This window comes from Bactrocera oleae, chromosome 3, assembly GCF_042242935.1.
Source record: "Bactrocera oleae isolate idBacOlea1 chromosome 3, idBacOlea1, whole genome shotgun sequence".
NCBI classification, from domain to species: domain Eukaryota; kingdom Metazoa; phylum Arthropoda; class Insecta; order Diptera; family Tephritidae; genus Bactrocera; species Bactrocera oleae.
Genome location: NC_091537.1, coordinates 17,194,490 through 17,216,407, shown reverse-complemented (window position 1 = coordinate 17,216,407; position 21,918 = coordinate 17,194,490). Strand labels below are relative to the sequence as shown.

The 21,918-nt window shown below is 34.1% G+C and overlaps 1 protein-coding gene and 2 long non-coding RNA genes across 5 annotated transcripts in view; 1 reads left to right on the top strand and 2 right to left on the bottom strand.

Moving 5' to 3' along the window:
* Positions 1-21,918, top strand: part of LOC118681609 (uncharacterized) — a 147,495-nt gene that overhangs the window by 68,030 nt on the left and 57,547 nt on the right. The window lies entirely within an intron of this gene.
* Positions 1-21,918, bottom strand: part of IA-2 (tyrosine phosphatase IA-2) — a 134,564-nt gene that overhangs the window by 74,936 nt on the left and 37,710 nt on the right. For 2 of the 3 annotated variants that reach the window (XM_036366842.2, XM_014247686.3), the window contains exon 2: positions 738-1,169. In XM_036366842.2, coding sequence (XP_036222735.2) covers positions 738-1,155 — 418 coding nt within the window. In that variant the 5' untranslated portion in view covers positions 1,156-1,169. Of the gene's footprint in view, positions 1-737; positions 1,170-5,909; positions 5,958-21,918 lie in introns of those variants that run through there. The other variant, XM_070107606.1, reaches the window with a different exon arrangement.
* Positions 20,681-21,179, bottom strand: LOC138855926 (uncharacterized). The gene is made up of 2 exons (XR_011395059.1): positions 21,003-21,179; positions 20,681-20,870 (listed from the first exon to the last, which is right to left on the bottom strand). It is a non-coding gene; the product is annotated as an uncharacterized lncRNA (long non-coding RNA).

Below are 21,918 nucleotides of genomic sequence, written 5' to 3'. Positions count from 1 at the left end.
CAAGTGTCTTATACATTTTCTGTGCTCGGCATAGCTCTTGTTTTTATATTACATTTTCTAAATTAAGCCCACAAATATGGTAAAAACTTGTTATATTTGTTTCGAAAAGCTTACGTAAACCTGGTGTTTTTCGAATATTCTTATATGCTCGGTGCTTGGCTTAGATTTTTCATTTCCGTTCTAGAACATCACAAATGAGTTCACCTTGTAATTAAAACCAAATTTTCAATACGGCCCAGGTATATTCTATATTTTACAAACCACAAACTATTCTTTGTGCACACTGAGGCTTACGACCAAATTCCTAACCAACTGTTAGTAATAAGCCACAAGGTACTATAATGCAACAATAGTGCTTTACAAGCACACATAAACCGTGTATATACTGTACACATATTTGTTGTAGCAAATTAATTTCGCAAATAGCAAAAGGCAAAGTCAAAACCAAACCAGTGCGGTTAGTAATTTCGGCCATCAAGTGGCACCAGTGTAATTTAGACGCCCCGCAGTAGAGGAACTACACAGTTCCAATAATGGTGAGGGAATTTCAACACATGGTTTTGTACTTTGACTGGCAATGCAATAACTGGATACTCGGCAATATGTGAGTGCAAGTGTGCGTAGTTCTGTATACATATATGAGTCAAAGAAGCATATTTTCGAGCGCTTAGTTTACAATCTCTCCGTGGCTCCACACTATAGAGGGTAGAAAAGGAATAAATTGCTTTGCTACTCACCGACATTGCCTTCGCCACGTGCCGCTGTATTTATCGATAGCAACAACAGCAATTGCAACATCAACGTGACGCTTGTAGTCGGACGATGCAACCAATTAATTGTTGCTTGCAACGAGCAACGCCAGCTGGTAGTTGGCTGTTGTTGTTGTTGCTGTTGCAGTTGCATCGCCGACTCTTGTTCCTGCTGCTGCGGCAATTGCTGCCATTCTGCCGTAGCTTGGTGCTGCTCTATTGCTTGCTGCTGCTGTTGTGGTTGCTCTCGCTGAGATTGTTCTTGCTCTTGATGGTCTTCTTGCAGTGATGATGATGGTGCTTGTTGTTGTTGCTCTTGCTGTGGCCTAATACATTGTTGCCTTAATGAGTTGTGCTGTTCGCCTTGCTGCTGTTGCTGTTGTTGTGGTTGTACATTGCATGCCATGATAATGGGCCCACCTACAAAAAAAAAGACAAGGCGAAAATGAATTGTTGAAAGAATGAAGTTCTACAGAAGATATGAGTACGGAGGAGGAAAAGTTTCAATTATAAGAGCGTGGTGGCTACAAGTGCGGAAAATATATGTTTTTCCTTTAGGAAGGATATAAAAATGAGAGTAATTGCTTTTTTATTGCTCTGTGTTGCAACCCATTGTTATGGCCACTGAGAAGCGACTAAAAATTGCATGACTTTTTCGGCCATTAAACTCTTTAGTGCAAAACTACATATAAAGGTTTGATATTGTAGGTTTACCTACAAATCTAAGAAAAACCAGCGTTTTTACTCACTTAAGGTACCCCGAAACCAATTTATTTACTGAAAAAGCATACCAGTTTGCTTACATAATATAAAATATGTTTGTCTTAGTATAGGCGTCATTATCAAGTTTTATTGCGAAAATATTCCAATTAATGCAAAATAATTCGAAAGTTAATATGGATTCTCAATAAAATTTATTTCTTGGATATTAAAACACCCATATACCGAATTTCATCCAAATCGGTCGAGCCGTTGTCAAGTTCTTTTGGGAGGTTATGCAAATTTCGAGAAATGCAAAATCATTATTTTGATTTTGAGGTTGAGTAAACATAATTGATAACAATAGAAACTCAGTTTGTATCACAAAAATATTTACGAAGAAACTTTTTTTCCTAATGATTAAATTAATTACAGTTTTTTTTTCTAAGTTTCCCACAAAACGCTAACTGTTAGAAGATAAAACTGAGATTCATTTATGGTTTTCATCTGAATAGCTTAATAGAGCTGTAATTCAAGTAGAGAAAAGCATCTCTTTTCAAAAAGTGTTTTATCAAAGGTCTAAAGGTCATAGAGTCCTTTACTAAATTGGAGTCCAATGAAAAACCAATTTATTGTTGGTTTGGGTTTCTGATAACTAAGCTGGTACATAACAATAGTATCTTAATGTATATCTTTCAGATCCTTGCATTTGGCTCCTATAGGTATAGCTCTAAACTTTCTAGGACAGAAAGAGATTATCTCGTAGAATTCAATACATGAGAGAATACCTAACGAAGTCGGTTGAGCTGGTAGTTGCTTCATTTTTATTTGCTTACACCAATCTTTCTGATTTGAACCACTTATGTGTTCGATTCGCCACTTTCCAAGCGCTTGCGAATTGAATACTGCTACTTGAATATCCTTTGTTTGACGTGGATTTTTATCTTAGAGACATATCTGGTTTATCTTCTGTCCATTTCTAGACCACATTCGTATACTCGTGCATATATATAATTTGCCACGCGTCATTGTAATACTCCATTTATTACCATATTCCACAGAGCCATCAGCAACATTATTGGCTATTGTCTGCACATCTTCGTTGCTTTAACACCGTTGCCGGCGATAAATTCTCATTTAACACATTGTTGTTGTTATGATTTAACTCCCCGTTATTTGGCTCAACAATGTAAGTGATATATAGGTATGTGTGTGTGGGCGGTCTTTGTTTGGACAGCCGTTTTCCAGGGTATTCGGCCTTCCTTACAACACTAACACTCGCATATTTACATTTACAGAGGTTTACAGAGTTCATGGTATGTATGTAGGTGTGTGTGTATTGTAATTTTGCCAACACTCAACTGCTAACCAGAAATATATTGGCGGATGTTGTGATGTTTTCAATGCGTCGCTGTGTCGACAATTTTGTGTGAACAAAAGCAAAGCACAGCAATAACACGCCTACGAACATCGCCAATCGCTTGTAGTTGTTGATATTTGCTCTTGCTTGCACTTCTCCAATGATTTATAAAGCATACGAGTGCTGTCCAAATAGTTTTGCTAAATCGCTTGCCGAACACACACAGAGTTCAATTATATTTGACATTGCCAAATATACAGTTAGAAAGTATCCAAATAGGAAGTTATAAAGTAAGTTGTTATACTCTTGCAACATGTTGCTACAGAGTATAATAGTTTTGTTCACCTAACGGTTGTTTGTATCACCTGAAACTAATCGGGATAGATATAGGGTTATATACATGGTATATAAACGAGCAGGATAACGTGGTGAGTTGAAATCCGGATGTCTGTCTGTCCGTCCGTTCGTCCGTCCGCCGAGAGTGGTACGAGATTGCTTTAAAGGAGCCGTTGTCAAAATTGGACGATAGGCATGACAACGCCTACATATAGGTGAAAACTCATGTCTCGGGACCTGCCCGACCGATTTCAGCCAAATTCAGTAGGGTACTCGCATTCTGACATTCTTATGTCGCACTGTGAAAATGGACGATATCGGACTACAACCACTCCTACTTCTCATACAAGTATAACATAATTTTAAAATCCATGTGATTCTTTCACTTTCCAGTAAACAAATTAAGCAACAATTAATGCATCAAGATAAAACTTTGCACGAATATTGGCTTTAAAGTGTGCCAGCTTAAGACCCAAAACTATCCAAATCGAACCAAAACTTTTCAAGCCACCAGGTATCGAATATATGGACTCCAGTTCTTATGGCGATTATTTTATCGAAAGTGTCTGTCAATCTGTGAAATATATTATAGAAGCTCAGAGAGAATCTTTATCTAATATTAATATGTCCATCTGCCAAAAATGGGTTGCATTGGATCAATAATGCCCTTAGTCCCCATATACCTAATAGACAGATTTTCGAACTCCCGCAACTTTATATCGCAAATATCGGTCAATATGTGATTTATCTTAATGAAATTTAAAGAGCGTGTTTTTCTTATAACAATGTATTTTTCTGCATAAAATGGATAAAATCGGGTGAAAACTTGCCATATCCGCCATATAACTAATATCTGGATTTTAAAACATCAAGTTGAAGTTATCCGCATATATTGGAGATGATATGTGAAGTACCTTAATGAAACTCAGAGATCATCTTTTTCTGTGGTAATGGCAAAAATGGATAAGAGCGGTTCAATACTATCCCTATCTCTCATATACCTAATACCGTAATACCGTATATGTCAATATGTAACATATCTTAACAAAAGTACAGAACGGATAATATTGGACATATTATAGCTTAATGTCGAAAATATGTGGTATTTGTCTTAGAATTTCCCAAACCCTCATATACTACGTATATTCCTATCCTATACCATGACGAACTGAGCCGATTTAGTCCCTCAGCCGGATGAATTGTGTACACGTTCTTTTCTCCTCAAGAAGCTGGTCATGTTTAAGAACATTCCATATCGAACCACTAGCATATAGTGGCCATACAAACTGAACGATCGGAATCGAGGGCTTGTACGGACAACTTTTTCATTTGGAAAGATAAAATATCGGAATTTAGCATGGGTAATGGTCCAAGACAAGACAATACAAGCTGCGAAAAAATTCTTTAGATCGGATCACTATAGCATATACAGTGTCGGACAAAACTAAAGCACGAAGTACATCTTGCCACATTTAGTTAAAAACAAAATGTAAAAGTTTTGCCAAACTTTTAATTTTTTAGGAATATAATAGGATTATATGTTTAAACAAAAATTTATCAAGCTTAACTTCTTTTTATTACAAATAAGATTTTGACATACAAAAATTTCGCATAATATGTATATTTGCTGCGACAAAACTAAAGCACTAGACTATAATTACTTATTCATTGACCTTAATTTCAACAAGTCCCGTTAAAATTCCATCTCTAATTATAAACCGTTGTTTGAAGAGTGTGTTGAAGTAATTTTAATACAATTAGATTAGTCATTTGTGATTAACCGATGGTGTTGCTTCGTAATAAAAATAATAATTGTGAAATGTTGCGTAATAAGTATTCAGCGCTATTTAGGGAAAAAATTACTAGCGATTTTGAAAACGACGAATCAGTAATTTCGAAAAAGTTCACAATTAATCACAGCATTGCCTCAAGAATTATAAGTCGTTTTCGTTCTTCGGGCTCCCTAAGCCCAATTCATGGAGGTGGCAGACCACGTAAAAGTACTAGGCGTGAGGATATGATAGTAGTGTGCTGCATAAACAGGGATCCCTTTATATCAGCTAGATCAATCCAGAGCGAATTGGGCTTGAATATTTCGTGAAGGTCCATCCAGCGACGATCTGTAGAAAATAACTTCATAACATGCAGAAGTGCCATGCATTTCGCACAAAAATCGAAAAGCACATCTTGAATTTGCAAAAGCTCACACTAACTGGAGTATTAGAAAATGGGGGAGTGTACTTATCTCTGATGAATCCAAGTAATAGTCTGGCGATATTTCTCAGGTCATGGAGTAGTTTAGATCCATCAAATTAATGGCATCATGGATCAAAACATAATTTTATAACAGTAAATAAATTATATGCAGCTAAATGGTAATATGGTAAATTTCATGTTTTAGTTTTGCCTGACACTGTAGCTGCCATACAAACTGACCGATCAAAATCGTGGAAGGAATCTTTTGCATTTGTGAAGGGTATTATAACTTCGACGAAACCGAAGTTAACGGTTTTTCTTGTTTAATATTTCTTTCCGGAAATTTTATACAAAATCCACAAATGTCATACTTTTAGTGTCTTTAAAAAGTGTCGTCACAAAAATATACGAGATTACACACGCCCACCCCCGTAATTTAATTTCTAATAATAACACTAGAATGCATTTCACACGATACATTTGAAGAACAAAATCGTAATATTAAAAAACTAGAATTCCTTATGCTTTAGAAATGTAAATAAATATCTTTCGCCGCTTTTATTCAATACCGTTATATCGCAACACCCAAACCAAGCGAATTGTTTCATTAAACTGAATTGTGACTTTCTATTGAGATGATAGATCATTGAAAAATCGCAGCAATGCAGTTATGACGTAGATACTAAGCAAAAATAAAATAATATTAATTAAATATCAATCAAATAAAAATTTTCCAAGTAATCACGCACACTCACACATGCAAACAAATACTTTCAACAGATAACAAAATATTTAGCTCTATAATTAATACGGTTGTGCTTTATGCTTGTTTAATAAGAATTTGAAATTTATATATTACATTTATTTACTATATTATTATTTGTATGCACACACAGAGTATATACATACATTTGCGTCTGTATATCTGCAACACAAATTAATCATTGTTTATATGCAGATAGTGCGCTAAATGTAATAAAGCAAAGGTTAGCAACTGGTTACTTTCTCAATCTAGCTCTCATTGCACTAATATATAAATCTGTATGTTTATTTAGTTATTTCTGAGAAAAATTATTTAATGTATTTCAAAAGGTCAGAGGAGTTTTTTCAGAAAATTTGATTCATGCAAAAAATCTGAGTAATCATATCATGGTTTTGTTTGAAATTACTAAAAACGGTGCATGACACCGTCAATCGGTGAAATTCGATATTTCAATACATAAACAGTATAAAAAGTTTAAACGATTTTGGGGCCTTTCATTAGTAGTAATTAAAATTCATTTATGATACAAAAATTAAAAAATTACAATAAAAACTTAGCACAGTTAGTTACTAAAATGCATGTCAACTCGCATCTAAAACGCTCAAATTAAAAGAGCCTGATTGCGAACCCGCACCCACCGTATGCGAAAATCTTTGTTTTTATACTCTTGCAACATGTTGCTACAGAGTATAATAGTTTTGTTCGCCTAACGGTTGTTTGTATCACCTAAAACTAATCGCAATAGATATATAGCTGTAACTTGAGCAAATAATAAGATATCTTGATGAAAATTTGTATATATGTTCCTTGACGCCATAAGAACTTTGGTATTGTAGAAGGATCAGCGCCTTTAAACGTCCTAATGCGAGTATATAAGTATAAACTTATTCTAAATGAAGGCTGCACTTCAATTTTTAGTGGTACCATTTGGTCAGTAGTGCCACAGTATCCACTAATGCATTAGCCGGACACATAAAATGTACCCAAACACACAAAACTATTTATGTTTGTATATTAAAACATTCTAAATTTATGCACTTTGCCCCATTTGTCCACGGCATCCATGGACCATGGCAATAATTTATTTCACAAAACATTATTTTCTTGCTGGTCCCCTGCACAATTAGATAAAGTTGTACCAAACTTGTTATTGCTGTTGCTGTTGTTATCTACAATATTATTGTTATGGCATGCTACATAGTTATGTTGCAAGTTTATATGCATATATATATGTATGTATGTGTAAGCATGTATAGTATACCGCTATTGATGACGCAAGTTTGCCTTCCGGCTGCATTTGTGTTTGTTGTTGCATACATTTATTAACAATGAACATTGCATTTATTGAGTCGCAAATATTGTGAACATGCAACAAAAAGCCACTCACTCGCTTCCTAACAACATTGTTGCAAACTTGCTTGCCGCACTTGCGTAATGTCCGCCGGTTATTTAATATATATGTATGCATGTATTAGTGAGTGTGTGTATGCATGCGTGTATGTATCAACTTTTTGTATTGTTGCATATTTTATGCAGATTTTTATGCACATATTTCTATTGGATGCCTCTGTTTTCTATTTTTCTTCAACTGTCCATCAAGTTTATTAAATTTAATTTTGAATTTAATTTCCCCTCTTAGCAATACTCTTTGAAAATGATCCAGTAATTCATAGGGACATCTTTGTGTTCCTTTAGACTCTATGATTGCTTGCAATTTTCTTTAATTTTATTTTATTAAATTGCATTACTTACTTACTTACTGCCTTCAGGTGCACAATACAATACGAAGTAAAACTGTTTGTTTAATTATATTTTTTGTTTATGCGTTTATTTTCTTAATAATTTTGACTTGTATCTTATTTTACACCATGCGACAAGAAATATAGAATTATATATATATATCTATATACATGATCAAGATGACGAGACGAGTTGAATTCCGAGTGATTGTCTGCCCGTCCGTCCGTCTGTGTAAGCGATAACTTGAGTAAAAATTGAGATACCTCGATGCACATGTTCCTTGGCACCCAAAAAGAGTTTGTATTCGGAAGCGGACCGTTGTAAGGCGCACAAAACGCCATTAATCTAAAACATATAAAGTACCATAACTAAGCTCCACAATAAGATACGAGGCTGCTATTAAGTATAACGAATCGCATTAGGGAGAAGCATCTACGATTGAAAAAATTTTTAAAAATCGGTGTGGCCCCGCCCTCTAATAAATTTAATGTTTATATCTCCTAAAGCATCCAAGCTATAATAACCAAATTCGCTCAGGCTAAATATGTTTGGCACACCTACCCACCTTTATGACCAAAAATTGTCCAAGTCGGATCGAAACTATTCAAGCTCCCAGATACCGAGTATCGAATATGTGAACTTAATAACCTTTCCTTACTTATTGGTGGATGAGTTCAGACTGTTTAACATATGAGCGTAAATGCTCTTATAGGGGCTATCTTCAGATAATGCTAATTAATTATTAATTCATTAACATCCTTTGCTATATTTTTGCGATCTGTGGCGTATGCGGAAAAGCACAAAAACTTCAAGCTCCAAATGCAGTTTGACGACGGAAGTTCCGTTCTGGACTTCCCAGGCCAAAATTACGAAAAACAAAAATCACAGTTAGGCCAGATGTTTAAGTAAGCAAAGAGATCAGAACGAATAGGGTTTAGAAGCAAAAAACAGTAATGTGTTTGAGCTTACTACTTCATAAGAATTGAAGTTCTCTGCGGATGTAGTCGAAGTTTTTTTTATACACAAAATGTGTTAAGAAACAACAGAAGTTTTGTTTTTTAGAAAAAAATAAAATTGTTAATTCGACTATATTAATGTTGTCATTCGTTATTATGCACTAATGCCAGCGCTTCTGCCAATCATCAAAACACTTCTCAAGCTCGATTTTTGCGATAACCTTTAGCTCTTGCAGCGATTTTCATCTATCTTGTAAGACGATGGCCCTTTAAGGTTCTCTAAAATTTTGGAAATAGGAAAAAGTTACACGGAGCTCAATCTGACGAATATGGAAGCTGAGCTTCGTTGCAGCATTGTTTTTAGCGAAGAATTTGCGAACAAGTAACAACGTGTGAGCTTTTAACAAACGAAAATCGCCAAGCTCATAAAAACATGTCCAACTTTAGCGGCTGCTGCAGACAAATTAAGCATTGAATACAGCTGTACATTGTATCGTACTTCAGGGGCATGTATGTATGTATATTAGGGTGGAGGGGAAAATTTTTTTTTTGCTTAGCCTGGGGGTAAAATCTGTAGATTATAAAAAAAGAAAATTTTACGACGAAATAAATTTTTTTTTAACATCTAAAGGCGCCGACTAAGTAAATTTCGAGTTAAAATTTTTGTTGGACAAAAAAAAATAGTTTTTAGTTTAAACTCTTCACGTTTATATAGAATATACCTCAAAATTTATTTTGACGCTTAAGGAAAGCATGTGGTCATTTAAGACTTTTTTAAAACTCCAATAATGACCAAAAAAATTTTTAAGTTGATAAATTTTAATTGGCCAGAAAGAGGACTCCCACAGCTTCTATAACACTTATAAAAAAATTTTACGAAATAAAAATTTTAACTCTAAATTTTACTTTAAAGCTGAGTGCGCCGCCTCTAGGCATTAAACAAATTTTTTTTTTGCCAAAAATTTTCCTTATTTTAAATCTACAGATTTTACCCCCAGGCTAAGCAAAAAAAAAAATTTTTTCGCTCCACCCTAATGTATAGCATTATAATCAAAAAAAGTTTTGACAATTGGCCCTCCAAACTCGCGAAATTTTAAAATTCTCATTATTAACATACATATATGTAGACGTAAAATGTTGAACCTTTAGCTAGTAGAACCCGTTGGTTGTGTTGATACCTTCTTTTTTTCGTTTTGAGATTCATATACTTCATAAATGATGAGTTTATGGCAATATGAAACTCACAATTTGGTGTTCAGTATAATGTTAATGCTGAGAACGCAGTGGAAGCAAAGATTATTGCTGTAAATAATGTTTTTGTTTTTATTGAAGCGGCAGAAAATATTCCCCCAAATACTCTGAGGATTATTTCTGCGTTGGAAGTTCTTGAGCGCATAAAAATTTGAGTTTGTTTCGGTTACTCAGACCCAAAAGTCGTCGAAAAATTCTTTACTTACTTTCTGATAACAAGGAAAAACTAATATATAATACCTTTCGTATGCTCTTTCATACATACAAGTATATTGGTCTTATAGTTCATAGGACGTTACTAGTGGTAACTCTAGGTTTTAATAGGGACAACTTTCGTATACAATTGGCTCTAGTTATAGGGAAACTTAATATTTCTAACAGATCATACAAGTCACAACAGAAGAAAGTTTGCAGGGTATGTATCTAAAGTGATTTAACAGGGGAAAGCCAAAAAAATATCATTTATTTAACGGTAGTATAAATAATACAAATCAAGGTAGAGAAAGGTTGGAGCTATATGCTCAAGAAAAAAGTTATGCTTTTCACTTAATTGGTTTTATTATTCGATATAATTCGTTCTTCTCCACTTCTCCAATTTTTACGCATTATTTCGCTCAGCGTTTCACTTTGTACTTAGCTTTGGATTTCTTAAAATATGAAATGCAATATGCAGAAAAAATATTTCCTTGGCAAGCGCACACTGCCTAAAATTCAATGCTTTGTACTCAAGAATATTCCACTATAACACATAAGTTTTGCTACTTTAAAGTCTTTACACTTGCACCAAGTGAAATTTCATGCACATAAATTGCATTAAAATCCAATAAAAGTATTATGGCAATTTGTTGCAATGCGCCACGCTGCCATGGTGTCGTATAACAGTTAGAAATTTGCGAAGCGAAAATCCTTTTCCGCTCCACAAGCGCACTTACTGCTATCGCTGCCCTCAAACTAAAGCGGATTAAGCTACAAGTATGCGGCGCTAAATTTTCATGATTTTTCTATAAATTCTTTATTTTTTTTCGTTTTTGCTTTATCGCTAAGTCAGTTAAGCTGCGCTTGCTCTAGAAGCTACAACAAATCAGCAGCGTAAATCTTTGATCAAATCTATACTCGCACATGAAAAGCTATTAAAAGAACATTTGTTTGTTTTTAACTTTTACGATGGTGGATTTGATGCGAAAAGCACTTTTATGATTAGCAAAGCACTCAAGAATGTAGATATGTATATGTTTGCGTATACTCGTTATTCTAAGTACACGCTGACGTTTGATGGTATATCCACTATGTTAGCGGAGAGTGTGTATATAAATTTTATTTTGAGTTAGCGCATTTATTATGCGAATGAGGAAGCTGATTGAATTTTTTTTTTTGCATATTTAAATTTAATTGAATTTATTTTATTTTAATTTGAATCAAATTATTATTATTTTTTTAATTTTCGCGCTTCTAATAATATAAAAATAAACATTATTAATATGTCAGTCAATATTTTGTGGTTAGAATTTACAAAAAAATAATTAATTTCCACACTTTTACACCTGCCAATTCACCACTACACACAAAATATTACAATTACATATCTAATATGTTATTCAAAATAAATTACTAAAATAATAAATGCATTAATTAATACACACACACACACGCGTACACTTGAACATACGCAACTTGTTAATTCTCGCACATTATAAAGCGGTAATCGAAAATATGCAAATAAACAAATATTTGCCCACACTACAACTAAACCGTTACTCCATGCGAATTCAAGCGCATAGGATATATGTATGTGTGTGCAAATGTGTTTAATGTTGATGTTAATTTAAAATTCATAATAAGCAAAGCTAATGCAGACGTTGATATTTTGATGTTGCAGCAAATAAACATCACTCATTGCATGTTCGTAATTTCCAGATAAAATAGTATTAGACACGTGTCTCTGTGAATTTATAAAGCTGAAAAAAAGCATTAACTTCGGCTGCACCGAAGCTATTGTACACTTTACAGGCATATTCAGGCATGTCTTATAGCATAAAAAGGTATAAAAAGGTCTTTATGTTTATTTTGATCGTTAAGTTTGTATGGCAGCTATATGCTATATTGGTCCGATCTATCGGAGCTTGTAGCATTGTCTTAGATAAGAATCTATACCGAATTTTGTGCAGACACCTTGTTATAAAAAAGAGTTTTCAATACAAAGATATAGTTTTGATCGATCAGTTTGTATGGCAGCTATTCGCTATAGTAGAGCGATAACGACGGTTCCGATAAATGAGCAGCTTCTTGGGAGGAATAAGGTGTGTGCAAAATTTCAGCTCGATATGTCAAAAACTAAGGGACAAGTTTGCGTTTATACTTGTATAGTTAAACAGATGCACAGACGAATATGGTTAAATCTACTCAACTTGTCATGCTGAACATTTATTTATTATACATATATATGTTAAAAGATCTCCAACGTTTCCTTCTGGCTTTTACAAACTTCGTGGCAAACTTAATATACCCTACGGAAGGTAAAAAATTTACTAGGTAACTACTATTTAAAACTTTTTAAAATTCGTAGAAACTTATTTCTAAAACTCGCACTCTGGTTGGCAAAATTACATTCATCATTTCACAAACATTAGCGAGAAGAAATTTCTCTGCCTTAGCGAATATGTACTCGTAAATAAGCAGATTTAGCAAATTTTGAATTTCGAACAATCTTAAAGAGACTCTCTTGGACGCACTCATATACAGAAGAAGATTTTTTTCTGCGTATATCGAAGACATTATTGCTTCATTTGCCCAAAGTTCTTTGCTAGCAATTAATGCCATGAATTTTGTGAACTAAGAAAGCTAAAGGCTTATATATCTTATGTGTACAGTGAGGTCTCTGAATACCTCTTGAAACGCTGCTACTTTTAGCTAATCACCGGCGATGATTTCAAAAGAGGCATCATCACTTATAGCTTAGTGCTACTGCGTTTCTGAACTGAGAGTTCACCTACATCTTTTTTGTAAGGGGAATAAAACAAGGAATCTAAATTATCTGTGATGACAACTTTGGCAATTTTTTATTAATATAAGTTTAACATTATTTTAGTAAATCCAGTTTTTATTACTTTCAAAACACAAATTGTGCGCATAAATTTAAAGCCAACAATTTTTTTAAAACACTTCACTTTCGCCTGCCACACTGATAAAGTACAGTGTTTTAATTTATTAACCATTATTTCCGTTTAAGTGTAATGAAGTGAAGCATGAAAATTATTCTCTTTCGCGCAACATTTTAATAACATCAAATTAAAATGTAGCATTTAAAAGGGGAGGCACAGGAAATCGCGAAATGTGGATAAAGAAACGCCGGAAAATGCGTATGAAGCGGACAAGCATGAAATACGTACGAAATTAAGCTGTGCAAGAATGTGTCTACATTAATGAATGATCATTAAGGAAGGACAGGATATTATAGCGGGTGATTGAATAAGAATGTATGGTACTATATAATGAGAAATTGTGCAACTGCTGATAATAATTTAAGATGAAAACAGGTGTGTACAGAATACAATTAGAAGATAATTTTAAAAGGCTAGAGAATCTTCAGCTTATGTACAGCACCCGCCAACTTTCAGCGCTTGTAAAATGTATTCCATGACTTCAAGAATATACATTCTGCTTAAGATTTTTGATATAAATATTATTCGAGTTTCAAACATCCTTATAGATCGTCTCAACCCAAAGAGACTAGCAAGAAAAGAGTATTCTCACCACATTCTACTCAATCATTCCAAATCAAAAATAATCTCATATTGTTTCTCTTAAAATATTTTGAGGTTCTGATGTCTGGTGGCTAAACTATTGGCTCATCGATACTATTATCTTATATGTATTTCAGAGCAAACACAGCTCCCCGAAAAAAAAAAATTTTTAAGATGTAAATTTCTGCTCAGAAAACAAGAGTACTTTATCGAATAATTAGGATGTTCCCCACAAATTTTACATCCCTATTGCTTAGGGATTCGCATTAAATCAGGAAAAGTTCAAAAAATCTTTTAACTAAACCCAAGAAAACTTGAAACAGTTTCAAGCTAACTTTATAAGAAAAATACTGTAATTTTCATGGAATCAAAATTTTATATTCAGTGTAAATTTTGGGTACCGGCTATTTCTTAGAATAAAATGAGAGGTTAAAATGAAAAACGCGTAACCGTTTAACCGAGCAAGCTTTTCTACTTCCACAATTTAATTTTATTCGATGTTTCGGAGCCAGCACTAGCAGCAACAGAAAAGTATAAAGCCTCAGTGTAACACGACAGCAACGATTTCGTAGTTCCACTGGCTCATATAAAAGGGAGATGTGGTCAAAACTTCTGCAATGTATTAAAAGGGTAAAAGACAAAGTCAAAAACTTTTCTTTCGAGGCACCCTGCATATTTACGAATAATGTGTATTTATTGGAAATATATTAAATATTTGCAACAAATGAACAGGTTCCAGCATACGTCAACAATTAAGGAAAAAATTATTATGCATCAATGCATATATACATATATTAGGGTGGGTAAAAATATCGACTATTTTTTCACTTTATACTGTGAAAATTTAGTTGGTAGACAATTCTCTCCAACTATGAGCTCTTAATAGAAAGGTTCACAACTTAATTTCGAATTTTTTGTTTTCTTGTGATTCATATTTCAGTATCATGACAAAATATATCGTTTCTTAAAGCAAAGTTAAATTATTTTAAGACATTTTTCTGTTTTTTGGTGAATTTTATGACTCATTAATTTGTTTGATATCTTTAATAACTTTTGAACGCTGCGGTTTACGAAAAATTGTATTAAACCGTTTTTGTAGAGAATTCAATTTTCTACAAATATAAGAGACAAGACGTTTTTCTCAAATATGAATTTTACTTTCCAATATAATAGTAAAAATAGGAAACTGAAAAGCTGATTATTATTATTAAGAGCGCATACTTGGTGGGAATTTTTTTAAAGTGTCTATTAACCAATTTTTCAGAGTATATAAAGAAAAAAAGTGTATTTTCTTTTACTCACCCTAATGTATGTATGTACATGCATATAATATAATTATTTGTTGTTCTGTGGGTATGCGCCTACATTTCATCAAAGGATTTATTTCATGCAACAGCATTTTGGACATACCAATTATTTAAGTATTAATTACAATATTTTTCTCACACACACGTGTACATATATGCATATACATATATGCCGATAAGCATAAACTCATCCATATGTATATATGTATGTAAATAAGCCGTCTGCCATTTGCTCGCCACTAATGAGCGCTGTGGGCGCGCACTGGCGTGACTGATGAAAAACTAATTAATTTTTATTGTTTTTGCATTAAATTAAGCCCGCAATTAAGCAACCGTTCAAAATCGTTCGTGAAATATGCGACAAAATGAAAAGTGAGTATAAGTAAAAACACAATTAAACTTGTTAGCGAAAAAAATAAACAATTTAACGGTACAGTAGCAACTGCATACCGTTTAACGGGAGTTTATTAAAATATAAAATATAAATAAAATAATTAAAATTACAACTAACCACTAAGTACCGTTTACAAGGAAAAGGCAGCGCACAAAGTTGAAGACACCATTAAAAACAATGAAAATAAATTGCCACCGCAACAACAACAACGAAATGTGTACTGCAAAAATTATAGTAAACCGCTTAAGCGACAAGCTTCGTTGGTGTTTGCTATAAAAATTGTTAATATGCAAATTAATGGTGAACTTTACTAGCCAACAAGATGTGCAACAACGACCAACAATGAAAATGTCGCCAGCACATTGCGAATAACAACACAATAATAGCAACAACAATGACGTCGTAGTAAATATTTTATAGTGCAAAAATAATGACTGCAAATGACAAGGAAACAATGTAGTAGCTAATGAAAAATCGTAGCCAAGTTAATAGTAGTGCAAGCAACAACAGCAATAACAACAAAAAACTATCGAAGGTCTTTAACTGAAAATAATACGAAAAGTAATTGCAAACTTTGCAGTTAGTTGACCTATTTTGGGTGCTTTATATTGCAACAGCACGGGCAGGGAGTGCTGAAGAAAACGAAGTTCATTGTCTCGTGGTCGTTCTTCATTTCGCAGCAATAACCAGTAAATTTTTTATGAGCAGCTACAATATTGTGTTTAAGTTCAACATTTCTGGAATATGATATTCCATAATTAACTCCAGATTATCTAAACAATCTAGTGTTCGATGGGTTAACCTACTCTGGTATCGTGTAAATCAATATTGATGTTATTAATATTAATATTGATATTTTTTTCTGGATGAAATGGCCGCTCTTGAATCTCTTCAGGTTGTTCTTCATCCCAAATGCGATAGTTTTGCTTGTTTATATACCCATTGAGCCAGTAATGGACCTCATCGCTGAACAAAATTTGGCTCGAAAACGTCGGATCTTCTTGAGACTTTTCAAGAGCCCATAGAGTGAAGCGATGTCGGCGCTGTATCGACTCCCCACGTTCTTCGTGTACACTCTCAGCTACGGCCGCTATATTTTCTTTACTGCGTGCTGGACGTGGTCTATTCGGTCGAATATTATCCAATAATGAATGCTGGGTCTCAAGGTTATGGCCTAGTTGAGCGAAGCGCGCGAAACACATTCTTCACAGAACATGAATTTTCGTTGAATTTGACCGAATTGTTCAGGCATAAGTCTTTCCGCGATGAAATGCTAAACAATACTGAACAAAAATAACATAGCACTTTGACACGACTTATGCGTGATTAGTCAAGAAGAGGCTATTAAAAAAATACCTCTACTTGGATCACTTGAACACAATGCATTATGGAAAGTTTTTGAATTGCGGTATAAGTGCTCATAACACCAGAAGGTAATTGATTTGCTAATTTGTTTCGAAAAAAATTTGGGTTAGTTAAACATAAATAACCCTATTTTGAACTTGAAAAACCGAAGTACACTATTTCCAGCTTGCTTCAGCATTTTTCCAAACCCTCCGAGACTAATCGACATGCAGCTGAAAGAGTTAATTAGATTCTTAAGTGTATTCAATTTAAGTGAGAGTAGGCTCATGAGTATGATATGAGGTTTTTGTCAAAATATATGGTGACTTTTCCTATTTCGAAAACTACGAGCACTCCACTTAATCATATGTTATATACACAATTTTAAAATTCTTTTTATCAGTTGTGAAAAAGATGAATAATACAAAAACATGTTACTGAAGCCGAAAAATAACATTTGAAATTACGGTTCAAAAAAATTCTCTAAAACTTCAACAGCAGGTATGAACTAAGAGAACCCTTCTATACCGATTATTTAAAATCGCTAATTATAAATGTGTGTATCTTTTTATTCGAAATTCATGTGAACCTAACCCACTGTGCAACATAACGTGGCATTGCCCAATTTGAAGTGACGGATGGTGGTGCAAAGTTCGCCACCGTTTAGCTGAACTGCGTTGGTGGCAAATAAGCGAAAGCGCCAAAAACAACTAACAACAATTACTAAGTGTTCTAATTACAACAACAGCAACGACGAGGGTGAAAAGAAAAAAATTTGAGAGTAAATACAAACATACATATGTATGTATAGGTGTTTGCCAGTAAATTTGCATCTGCCTATATGCACGTGCAGCAATTGCAGCGCTTGCAAAAGTTCCTCAACAGCCGTTAGCTGCCACCAGCTGACAGTTGCGCCACCACTTGCACTGTTATCATGGCGACTTTCTGCGAAAAGCGCTGTCATTTGCCTGTCGCCTGCAGGCTGACTTTGTCTTATTTACTTTGCACTAAAAGCCAGCATTTTTTCGTCCTTTCCAATTTGTAAAATAGTTGCACTTTGTTGGCAATATGCTTCTGATACAAATTTTATCTCTTCTATTTACTTTGCCTTCGCTTTTCGTATTTTATTTAATTTTTTTTTTAATTTTTTTCAGTATCTGACACTTTTCCCGACATTTTATTCATTAAGCTCTTTGCCTTTTATTTCACTTTATTTTAGTTTTTTCCAATTTCACTTTCAGTCCCATTTTTTTACTATTTGATGCTTTTAATTTATTTTGCAATTTCCCTTTTATTAAATGGTCTACTTGAAGTAAAATAAAAAGTGGTAGCTACTCTCTCGTCACTGGCGTGGAAAATCTTAAATCGCTTGGCCGGAAACAATTTACTGTCGCTTCCGGTCGTGTGCTGACTTCTAGTTGCCTGCTCAACAAAGTTCGCCCGACTCTTGGCTAAAGTACGAAATTGCTGTGTACATAAGTAATTTGGTAAATGAAGTGAAGAGGGAGCAATGTATGCAAGTGAGTTTGTGCATACAAGTATAGCGAGAAAGTTAATGAAAATGAACGAAGCGACTACTGCCTGCCTCTAACACGCATAAGCTGATTATGACCAAAGTCTTATGGTAAGTAAATAAAATTAATAATACTAATTCATCTTGCAGTGAAAGCTTTAATCTTTAATATTCTTTTTGAAATAACTGTAAAGTTTATGGTTTTGCATGCGTTGCTACCATTTTCATCATCTTAGATTTTTATATCTAGGTCTATTCGCAAACATAATCACTTCCACTACCGATTTGACGCCGTTTTGAATATCATAAGCTTGCCTGACTTTGTAGCATCTTAATATATGAGATAAATTTTTTATCGAATATGACAAAAAACCTATTTATTTCTCTAGTTCTCATTTTATTCCAAAAGGAAATATTTTCAACTGTCAAGTTGACTTTAAAAAACATAGACCCGAAATATATGTGATATTACAATACATTCAAATTGAGACAAGATTTTACATAGTATAATGTTACTTCTTACCAAATACGTATGAAATCGGGTAAATACTTCTATCTTTTCTACACTTAAGAAGTCAGCTGATTTTCATCTGCCCAGTTGACTTTAGAGTATTTTTTTTTAAATATATATGTGTTTATAGTTTTTTTTAAAACATTATCTCTTTTTTAGTTTTTGAAACTTACATTAACCTAGCAGTTGAGGACAAATTTCCTCGCTACAATGACGCAAAGTGGAGAGTTTTTAAAGTTTGTATTATATAAATCATGTTTCTGCGAGTTTGTTGATTACACAAATTTCTCATTACGAACTCAGGACCTCTCAATATCAGACCTACAATTGTTTATATGTAAATGTACAGAGGATTTGAGATTATCCATCTACTTAAAATATTACTCTCGAAACCTACTGCTTCCTGTAGAACTAACACGATCTTTGGACTTTTTGCTACTATTACGACTTTTTCTAAAGTCCCATCAGATTTTTAATCCTAAGCAAAGTTGTCGTTAGAGTGTAATATTCTGACAACTCAGCAAATAATATAGTGTAGTTTTATCATTTAATAAATAAGTTTTTATTCAGACTCCATTTACTCTCTATATATTTCATGGCTTGTTCCAAACACTTAGCGATATCAATGCAAGTTATCTTCCCTACAAAAAGTGAATAGTAAAAGCAAAGACAAAAAAGCAAGTTACTTTGTGGTTTCAATTCAATTGATTTCAAGGGGTTATTAGCGTTAGGAATGCCTTTGGGATATACTCTTTTCCATAAGAAACTATACAAATTTATTATCGAGGAAATTTAGAACCCTCATGTCAACCGTGGAATGAAAATATTTCATTTAATAATAATGAAACTAAAATATCCATTATGACATTGAAATTAGGATAGCGTAAAGGTACTTCCTGTAATTTTCGGAGTTCGGTTAGGTCGGCTTAGTCGTACTCAAGCTTGTGTGCTAATGTCGTATTTAGTTATGGCGGTTTTAAAATCCTTACTTACTTGTTAGATATACAGCGTCTACCAATAGTGAGGACGTGATTTTGACTGCTCGTGGCGGCCATGTTTGTTTAAGAATGTGTGTCAAAGTTTGTACGTGTGTTCAGTAAAGTTTGCCATTGCATTACGTTCTCGAAAAAAACGTTGAAAAAACATTATTCCAAAAATCATCTTCTCAGATGAGGCCCAGCTCTGGCTTAATGGCTTCGTCAACAAACAAAATTGTCGCTATTGGGGTGCGTTAAATCCTTGTGTGGTTTAGGAAACGCAGTCCACAAGAATGGACCGTTTGGTGCGGATTGTGGCATGGCGGCATCATCGGACTTATTTATTTCAAAATGGGGCAGAAAATGCTGTTACCATCAATAGGGATATTATAACACGATGTTGATCGACGTTTTTTCACGGAATTTTATGAATTCAACGAAAACGATCTCTATTTTTAACAAGATGGTGCACCGCCACATGTTTCACGTCTAAATATGGACACATTGTCCGCCCGGATTATGCGATTTAACACCTCTAGATTATTTTCTCTGGGTGTCTGTTAAACCAAAGGCTTACGCCAATCTACCAGCAACGCTCGAGGACAACATTCAGCGAACTGTAATCGAAATTTCAGCCGAAATGCTACACCGGGTTATCGAAAATTTTACCAAATTTGTGTTAAAAAATTTTATTTTATTTTAACATCACGTGGTCTTTGTTGGTAGACCCTCTATGTACATATCCTGTATCCTCATGAATCTTTAGTCAGATACGTTTTTCTGATTATCACGAACCTGTTTGATGATGCTAAGGATGTAGTTTATAAAATAAATAGTCTTAAAAGCCAGTTCAAATTTTTCAAATTCATTCTTTCACATATAAATTCTTACCTTGCATATTATTTTATAAACGTTATATCTTCACTTACAACTTACTATATAAATTCTAAGCCTTATATGTACATAGTAACGTCATCTCATCTCTTACAAATTTAATGCGATGCTTTAATATATCTCAACCTCACTCAAACACTCTGGAAAAGTAAAAAAAATCCACTAGAAATAAAATAAATTAAATTCGAAAAGACTTGAAAAGTTTGAAGTGGCAGCAAAGTGAGTAAAGTTGCATTGTGTGTCAATGTGACATACATTTCAAATTCACTCACTGTTTAGTTGCCTCAGTTCCACTCTCCTCCGCTGCACGATCCTTCGACCACTATTGCTGCTGCACTCAAAGTGCCATGACACGAGTGAAAAGTTTTGTGGCAGCACGCAGCAAAAAGTGCGAATAATTTCAGATATTTACTGCCAACACTAACACTTACATCGTTATCTGCCACATTGCAAATAATGCGTCCTCACTGCCTCGACGCATTTGCACTACGTACGAGTAGACGAGTACATTGTTAGAATATCAAAATATCAAATATGAATGCAATCCACCTCATTTCAACACTTCAAGTGCCAGCGCTAACTGTGACGCTTTGAATTGAAAGTACGGCACGCTAAGTACCCACGATCCCCCCACTAAAACGTACTGAACGCACCAACAGCACGTTCAAATGTTTTCGCACTAACTTCGTTAAGTTTGTTGTACGAATGGGTAGAAGATTTAGCGGTACTTTGGTGGTAACGCGTGTGTGTATCTTAATGTTATAACAGTCAGAGGAGAAAGATACGTGGTAAATGCTATGTTAGCTTCAATGGAAGCTTGCCTCACTGATGAAGGAAACGTATCGTAGAGGTCAGCTGGTATATTCTTCGGGCATTGTACCACATTGTACGCATACGATTGTGGTTTTGATTGTAATGCTGTTGTATGTATTGAAGTTGGCTTGAATAAATTGAAAGGAGAGCAAAGTATGAGACCTTAATTGAGCTTATAAACCAACTGCTTCAGAGCTTTAGTGCTTAATATACATTGATGACGTCATAATAGCGCGCTGACAGTGTCAAAATAACTCGTTGATGTCTGGGACAGAGATAATTCAGCAGTTACCAAGACTGTGTCAAAACGAAACATAAAATTTCCTTGGGTACATTTAGATCAAATGAAGTAGTAATAACCTTTGAAAGTTACGG